The 9,681-nt window shown below is 35.5% G+C and overlaps 1 protein-coding gene across 1 annotated transcript in view; it reads left to right on the plus strand.

Annotated features, from left to right (window-relative positions):
• The window catches only part of ntm (neurotrimin), a 715,007-nt gene extending 707,956 nt beyond the window's left edge, over positions 1–7,051 (plus strand). Inside the window, 1 exon segment of the mRNA XM_049468804.1 lies at positions 1,235–7,051. Within this exon segment, the coding sequence (XP_049324761.1) occupies positions 1,235–1,335 (101 nt within the window). The 3' untranslated portion in view covers positions 1,336–7,051.
• The last annotated feature ends 2,630 nt before the right edge of the window (positions 7,052–9,681 follow it).

The following is a 9,681-nucleotide window of genomic DNA, read 5'->3' on the forward strand; positions in this document are numbered from 1 at the left end:
CACCCAAATAAACAGTTTGTCAGGAGAGAAATCGCTGTAGATTAACATCCAGTGTTTGTTTGACTTTAAAAGAAAGTATTTTTGTTCACTTGGCTTAGCTTTACTTAACTTAGTTAGCTACAGGCAGGGAGACCTGCTGCATTAGAATTAGAAGTGCCTCATAGTGTCTTTTAAAATGCATCTTATAATCCGCAGCCGTGGTGCATCGACAAATGCACCACAGCTAGTAATTGTAAGCCAGCACATTGTGTTTGTACACACAGTACCATATTTACTTTTAATCCAGTGTGCCTTGTGTATAATGTTACCAGTCAGGTATTAAACAGGTATTATTAAGCTACTCCGCTATTCCTTTGTTCAGAGGTGAATATTATCTGCCTGTAGCCTGCTGCTAACCCCGGCTAGCACTCTTGGAGCAGCATTAGCATTATCCGCGAACTAGCTAGCTCTTTCACTGTTCAGAGACGAGTATATCAGACTGTAGCGTGCGCATTTATCATGTTAAAACAAGCAAGCTACGTTGGACAAACAGTTACCTAATATCACTCTGGCTTACCAAAGCACTCAGGATTCCTCAGTGTAGCGCTGTCAGACGGCATTAGCGGCTAATGCTAATGCCCCAGCCTTAGTACTAGAGAAATTATGGAATCTAAGCTTACTGTATATAAACGAAAGCACTTTACTCACCCAAATAAACAGTTTGTCAGGAGAGAAATCGGTGTAGATTAACATCCAGTGTTTGTTTGACTTTCAAATAAAGTATTTCTTTTATTACAGTTTTGTTTTGTTTTGTTTACTTAGCTTAGCTTTACTTACTTACTAACTTAGTTAGCTACAGGCAGCGAGACCTGCTGCATTAGAATTAGAAGTGCCTTATAGTGTCTTTCAAAATGCATCTTATAATCTGGTGCCCCTTATGTATGAAAATAGGCCAGAAAATAGATGTTCATTGATAGTGCGCCTTAAAATACGGTGCGCCTTATATATAGTGCAAATAATATGATATGTTTTCCTCATACACTTTGCCAGTGAGTGAGTGAGTGTGGGTAGGAGGTATGGTGGGTAGATACGTTGGTAGGTAGGTGAGTAGGTAGGTGTGTATATTGTCTGAACTGGGAACTCAGTGTACCTCTTTAAATATATGTATATATTTATATATAATTGTAAATAAGTAATTATTTATTGACGATTCTCAGTGTACACCTCTACATTCTGTACTGTGGGTGTTGTTTAGGACCCGGCGCAGTGCAAGACGGCAACAGCGGCACATCGGGAACGTACACGCCCATCAGCCTGCTCCTCATCGTCGCCCTGCAGCTGCTGCTCAAGTTTTGATGGTGAAGAGGTTTCAGGAAGACACAGCCTCATCTCTCTCTCCTCACTACTCATATCAACAACACCTGCAGCCGCCAACGAGAGCACGGAGTACCGAGCGTGCATGGGATTCCCCACTCCTCCTCCTTTTTTTTTTTTTTGTTTTGATATCAAATAATCAAGTATGTCGAATTACGTGTTGGATTTGTTTTTTTCTTCTTCTTTGTATTAATTGAGATTTATTTTATTACTATTTATTTGTTTTGTTGCCCCACCGATACGTCAGCATTTCTCTAGTCCTAGTCCTAGACAGTAAGCCAGTTGAGGTGAGGCTTGTCTAAGTGAATAGATATGCTATATATCTAATATGCGTATATTCAAATACAGCTCTGGGGAAAAAAAATAAGAGACCACTTAAAAATGATGTATTTTCTTTATTTTATCAAATTGAAAACCTCTGGAATATAATCAAGAGAAAGACGGATGATCACAAGCCATCAAACCAAACTGAACTGATTGAATTTTTGCGCCAGGAGTAAAGCAGCATAAAGTTATCCAAAAGCAGTGTGTAAGACTAGTGGATGAGAACATGACGCCAAGATGCATGAAAACCAGGTGTGATTAAAAACCAGAGTTATTCCACCAAATATTGATTTCTGAACTTTGGAAGAAAGGTTGTCTGTAGTTTATAGAATAAAACAACAACAATAATTTTATTCAAACATATAACTATAAATAGCAAAATCCGAGAAACTGATTCAGAAACTGAAGTGGTGTCTTATTTTTTTTTTCCAGAGCTGTATTAAATGATTTCTGTATTACTGTAGCTTTGTTATCTAAATAAAAGATTGCTAAATGTACTTAAAAAAAAAGCTTATACAAATTTCAAACAATTCATATAATAATTGATGAGTTATCTGAAAATCCAAGGGAATGAAGTGGTGAAGAAGGGATAAAGAAGGATGTTCACATTTGCCTCCTTTTTTAGTGGAATGTCACGTCGGTGAATTACCTCAAGAAGTTAATGTCAGTAAATGTAGTAAATTCAAAGTCATTGTACAATTCCTTACGTTATCATGCTTCACAGCATGATGACAAGTTTTTCTTTTTTTTCTTTTTTTTTAATTTTCAGTAAAATCTTATGGGGAATCTTATGGGAATTTATGCTTGTGATTTTTTTTTTAGAAATAAAGATATATATATATTAATGAGGAGAGAAGCAGATTTTCTTTTTGTTGTTTTCTTTTTGTTTTGTTTTGTTTTCTTGGGTTGTTTTTGTGGTAATTACAAATACTACAAATGATATGTGTAACATTGTTTTTTTTGTATGTTTAGCATAAAAGCTAAGTGGGGATATGCTGCAGGTTCATTAAAAAGAAGAAAACTCATCTCCTAATGCTTTTAATTTGAGTTGTTAATTTAGTCAAACAGAGATTAATTCATTTTTTTGCTTTACATTACTTTTGTTGATTTGACATTTAGACATTTAAATGTAACATGAATTAAACCCAGAATCCAGAGTGTTACAGTTTTTTCTTATTAATCTTATAATATTATTGATAAAGCAATGATGCATCCATCCAAAATCCCGTCCACAATCCACAATCTACCACGCTCTGTCCAGAGTCCACAAAATCCACCAGTTTTACGGAGTTTTATGGACTAGGGCTGACATCGTAGGGCTTTGGGGTAAAGGAGCACATTGCCATTCCACTGATTGAGAAAGCCCAAAGAACTATCAGCTATCAGTGATCAGTTATCAGCTAACACTCGTTGATTATGATTGTTTTTTTTCAGCTGTTGTATCATCATGTAAAATTTGAGAGTGATAGTTTGAGATACTATACTATTAATTTTACTGTTAAACGTCTTGGTTTTACGACCATGCCGGTATCTTAAGCAATGCGTCCATATACATTATAATGATTTTAATATTTTAATATATATATATATATAAATATATATTTTTCTTTGAGTTACTTTTGATTTGCTCTCTGACTATTCGGTGGTCCTGAACTCCCTATTCCCATATATACATATACGACTCATCACGACTACTGAGTTCTCTTCTCTTGTCTATATGCATATAATAATATGTACAAAAGGGAAAAATATGCACCTGTTTTTACTAAAATTGTGAACCAGTTTAATACAATGCAACAGACTTTTTTCTATTTTAAGTTGCTCCTCTGGTTTGGAGTTTGTGTAATTTATTTATGAGTTTTTGCATTAAGAAAATAAGAAATAACGTCTAAAATAGAGTGTCATTAATCTGTCATTGTAAAGAGAAAAAAAACACACACACAAAAAAAATCGGACGTTAAATAGTGTGCTTCACGCATGTTTCACCGGGCGAGATGTGCTAGGCGTAATTGCCTGTCTTTGTCTCTGTCTCTATGCATCATCACTCTCGATCGATATCTCGACATTCCTTTAATTTGATGAGTTATCATTATTACAGGCCACAATTGTTATGGACTACTCGAGCATCTGTTTTTTATTTTCATCATTTATTATTTTATTTTATTTTATTTTATTGATGATATATACATATTTTTGATTGGATGAAGGCCATTTTTTTTTTCATTTTTCTCAGTCCACATACCTCAGAGACAACCATTGATTAGACAAAAAAAAATAATCATACTGTCATAGTGTAGTCATCATAATCATAATCATCGCTGTAATCCTGAATGTCAGGATTTATACAAAATTCATCCACACAATTCCAACCATCCAACAACTGAACTGACTAAATCCAATCAGATAGAGATGAAATATAATGAAATATATACATGTGTATATATAATATACACAACCCCAAATCAAATGATGTTGGGACAATGTACTTTGATTTGCAAACATATTTAACCTATATTCAACTGAATACACTACAAAGACAAGATATTTAAAGATGTTCGAACTGAACTTTATTGTTTTTTTCCAAATATTTACACGTTTTGAATTTTATGCAGCAACACATTTCAAAGACGTTGGGACAGGGGCAACAAAAGACTGGGAAATTTGAGAAATGCTAAAAAATATATATTAAAAAAATAAATAAAAATAAAAACTGTCTGCAACATTCCATAGGTAAAAAGTTTAAATAAAAGCAAGTGAGTGTCATGAAAGACAAGATATTTAAAGATGTTCAAACAGATAAACTTTATTGGTTTTTCCAAATATTTGCTCATTTTAAATTAAATGCTGCAATATGTTTCAAATAAATTGGGACCGGGTGCGATTAAAGACTGAGAAATGCTCCAAAACAAAAACAAACAAAAAAATGCCTGTGTGAAAGTTATTTAGAAGCAGATGAGTGTCATGATTGGGTGTAAAGGGAGCATCCCTTCACAGGCAAGGATTGTGCGAGATTCACCACTTTGTGAACAACTGCATAAGCCAATAGTGCAACAGTTCAAGAACAACATTTCTCAACATGCAACTGCAAGGAATTTACAGATATCATCACCTACAGTCCATAATACCATCAAAGTGTCCTATAGTCTGAGGAGTCCATGTTTCACATTGTTTTTGGAAATAATGTACGTCGTGTCCTCTGGGCCAAAGAGGATAAGGACCATCCAGATTGTTATCAGTGCACAGTTAAAGAGCAGCGTCTTTGATGGTACATCTGTGAAGGCACCATTAATGCTGAAAGGGACATCCAGGTTTCTAGAGCAGCATATGCTGCCATCAAAGTAACATGTTTTTTAGGAACATCCCGCTGATTTCAGCAAGACAATGCAGAGCCACATTCTGCACGTCTTACAATAGTAAAAGAGTGCGGGTGCTAGACTGGCCTGCCTGCAGTCCAGACCTAATATTAAAAATATGACAACAGAAAAGTGGGAAAGAGTTCCACCTACAAAGCTTCAACAATTAGTGTCCAACAATTATTTCCCAAACACTTCTTGAGTGTTGTTAAAAGGGAAGCTAAACTTGATCCTGTACCAACTTTTTTTAAACTTGTTGCTGCATCAAATTAAAAAGTGAATATTTATCTGTTTGAACATTAAATATATTATTTTTTGTAGCGTATTCAATTGAATATAGGTGGAAAATGATTTGCAAATCATTGTATTCTGCTTTTATTATGTTTTACACAACATCCCAACTTCTGTGTATTTGTCACGTTCTCATCCTGTTCTGTGTCTCGCTTGTCTGTCTCTGTGTTTTTCGTGCCTTTCTGTTTGTTTATATACCTTTCTTGGCGCATGGCCATCTCTGTGTTCATTCGTAGCTCCACCCCCTCATTACCTGCTCTCAGATGTTTCCTGTTTCCTCCTGTTCCCTTCATGTGTATTAAAGCCCTTGTCTTTTCAGTGTTAGTTGCTTGGTTCCTCTGTCAGGATGTGCTGCAAGGGAGACACGGAGGCGGTCGCAAATGCAAGTGTTTTTTATTAACAGAAAAACACAAATCTAGATAAATAAACAAACAGGGAAACTAGAATAAACACAGAACACATTTAGAACTAAAAACAAAGAAAGAACTACAGCCTAACACGTGAAACGTGCAGGAACCAACAAACTAACACTGAAAACACAGGAGCTTATATGCACATGGAGGGGACAGGAAACAGGAAACACCTGGGGACAGGTAATGAGGGGACGGAGCTACAAATGAACACAGGTGGAAGCAAATAAACAGAAGGGCAGGAAAAACACAGACAGGAGACAGACACAGAACAGGATGAGAACATGACAGTATATGTTATTATATATATATATATATATATATATATATATATATATATATATATAAAATCCCAGAGAATAGACACACACACACAAACATTACTACCATCCATAGTGGTGGAACTGAAGCACAAGGTTGTAATTAAATTTGATGGGTTATGGCGTCTGTGCTGCCGTCTGGCAGAGAGTTTTGTATGTGGTTACCTATGAAGATGTACTGTAAACATAATTACAGATTTTTGGGATTTTTTAATTTTTTTTATTTTCTGAATATTTTCTCTTTTTTTTTTTCGTTTGGGCATTGAGCTCACAGCCATATATATATATATATATATATATATATATATATATATATATATATATATATATATATATATATATATATATAAAGGGTAGGTGCAATAGAGTTCCAATTCAAATTCCAAATCCAAACAACAAAAAAACAGAAAAAAACTAAACTATAAATGAGAGCATGACCCCTCCCCCACACCACCTTTCTACCTTTCCATACAAATTTCATATCATATCCCTAATTTCTGAACTTGAATTGCACCCACTCTTTTGGGCTGTTTGTGGTACGTGTTTTGGACCGTGAGCTTCGTCTACTGGATTTATGATTTCCGACCGATTTTATGGAACAGAGCGGTTTGTTTGATGACGGAAGAAGACGGGTTCTAGCGTTATCTTCAGCAGAGGAGTTGTGCTTGTCTGTACATGGCCAGAATCCACACCTTTACAACGGGCTGAGTTGGTGCAAAATACCTGATACCTGTTTCAACAAGAGCATCAAACTGTAATCAACTGTCACCTTTGAGAATAAAAAAAACACACACACACACACACAAAAACAAGAACAAGAACAAAAAGTGCATCGCTCCTCTTTTACGATACGATTTCCAGGAGAGGAGCCAGTACAATTCTGTTCAAACTCCCTGTAATGTAAAGGAATTGTTGCTTCATATGTTTTTTCTTTTTCTTTATGGAGATTGTGTGTTCATATTTAAGACTTACAATAATAAAATGTTGTATCTAAATAGAACACTTTCGCCGGCCTAATTGTAATTCTTGGAGTGTGGTGGTGGTAGATTGTGAGCGCACACAAAATCAACCTTGCAATCAGAGCGGGACTTCGCGCACATAATACAGCAGCAACCTGACGGCTAAAGATAATAAACAGATCAACAACAAATTGAAGCCCAGTGTATGCTTTTAAAGGTGCTATACGTGATTTTTTTGTATGCACATTTTAAATATACAGGGGTGTGAAATCTTCGTCAGAGGATCAGAAGCACAAGAAACCAACTGATTAAAGTGACAGTCTGTAATTTTTGTGGATTTGGGGATTTAGAGACCTCTCTGGTGAGAATGTGTCATTGCACAGTGCTTTTTTTTTTTTCAAAATGCAGGTTAATGTAAATACAGGTGCATCAAAAAAAACAAACATATATATATATATACATATAAAGAATATCCTTTAAAAAAGTTACTTAATTTCAGTAATTCAGAATTCAAAATGTAAAACTCATATATTATATAGATGTATCACACACAAACTGATTTGGCTTTTTTTTTTATTTGATTGTTGGTGATTATGGCTTACAGCCAATGAAAACCCAAAAATCAGTGTCTCAGAAAATCAAAATATTACATAAAATCAATTGGTACTTTTGGTAGTGTGGGCAGTTTGCCAAGTCCTGCTGGAAACTGAAATCCCCATCTCCATAAAAGTTGTCAGTTGTCTCTAAACCATCACTGATCATCAGTAAATTTTGCATTTCATTTGTAAATCAAGAGACCAGAGTCTGGAGGAAGAGTGGAGAGACACACAGTCCAAACTGCTCGAGGTCTAGTGTGAAGTTTCAACAATCCACTGTGGTTTGGAGAGACATGTGATCTGCTGGTGTTGATCCACTGTGTTTTATTATCAAGTCTAAAGTGCAGTTTTGTTTTCCCAGAAAATCTTACAGCACTTCATGCTTCCCTCTGCGGATAACAACTTTTATAGAGATGTGGATTTCATTTTCCAGCAGGAAAATGTGCAATCAGCTGTGCTGCTGGTTTTGTTAAGACTGGAAACTGAAACCTAAAAAACTGCATCCACATTGAACACACTGTGTTCTTAAAAAACACAAAATGATGCAAATAACAAGAACATCCTGCACTTAAAAAAAGATACTTTGGACCAACCTAAAAAAAAAAAATACTCTAATTTGTCACACCTTAATATATAGGTTTTTATCAAAATATATTTATGATTTAGTGAGAATGTAAAATTTTTATTTAAAATCATCCAATATATTATTTAACCCAAGTACCAAAAGTTCTTTAAAACGAAGAAAAAAGATTATTTATGATAAATATCCTTTTTTTTATCTGGAAAACCTATTATTTATTACAGCCATGTATAGTTTTACCTTTGAATAAACTAAATATATCATTTTAACTCTGTTAATTTAATAAACTTTTTGTCATTTCTTTTTCATTCAAGATGCATTATATATTTACATATTTTATTTAGTCACAAGCATAGACTGTATATAGCTGGACAGAGCATCGTCTCTCAAAAGTGAAGCCACCACAGGTCGGGCGCCCCCTGCTGTTCGGCTGCAGAAAGCTGTGTAACCCCACACATCCCCATAGGTTTCAATGGCAAAACAGACAACATTCAATCACGTTTTTTTCTTATATACTGTACTTCTACCTCCATTATTTAAACGCAGCAGCTAGTGTAACCTCTGCTTATATTGTCAAATTTTTATATCCCCACAGAATTCGTTTTTTAAAACGTTGTTCAGCTCTATTCGAAAAAGGTGTGGTTATTGTAAAAGGGCTGGTTATGGGCGGGACCAATAACAGACAGTCAGCTCTGCCCCGCTCTGCAGCCTGTGACCTCGAGGTAGCCCTCAGGGGCGGGGTTATTTAAATGAGTAGGCTGTCTCTCCACAGTCTTTCCCCCTCCTCTGGTCTCTACTGCGCAGAATCGGGTGTCAGGATCGGAAACATGGCGGAAGATTTTGGCTTCATTTTCATTGAATGAATGGGAACGGCGACACGGCGTCCATCTTTTTTACAGTCTCTGCTCACAAGTATGAAACCTATTAAATGATGTAAGAATAACTCAAAATTACTTAATATTCAAATATTAAGCAACAACTGAAGCTGGACACACTTTATACAGTTTCTATTCAGGCTTTCATTCCTTAATTTACCAGAGAAAAGCAGTATTACTGTGCAGTAACTGTAACTGTAGTGTGTAACTGTAACAGGAACCAACGGGAAGAGTGTGAGATTGACTGACAGAAAAACTGCAGAGGGAGTAATCTGATGTGATGATGTCATAACATCTGAAGTTAAGTAAAAATATTATTTGAGTTAAATTATTTATTTTAAGTCAACGTTTTAATAGGGATTGTATTTGCTTTCAGGCAAACTGAGAAAAACAAGTTTTTCATTAGACCAACATAAAAATGCACTTTGAATCAATGACAGGATTGTCACACTTTTTTCAGTGTGAGGTGAACCGGTTGTATCAGAAAACATGAAAACTCTGCACTGCATGTAACCTATAGCAGAGGTACTTCAGGATCAATATGGAGAACCGCTGCTTTATAGAAGCACCTCTTCGGCTCCCTGAAGGATCTTTTATGCGAGCGGTTTCACTCGGCCTGT

Source organism: Astyanax mexicanus, chromosome 20 (assembly GCF_023375975.1).
Source record: "Astyanax mexicanus isolate ESR-SI-001 chromosome 20, AstMex3_surface, whole genome shotgun sequence".
Classification (NCBI taxonomy): domain Eukaryota; kingdom Metazoa; phylum Chordata; class Actinopteri; order Characiformes; family Acestrorhamphidae; genus Astyanax; species Astyanax mexicanus.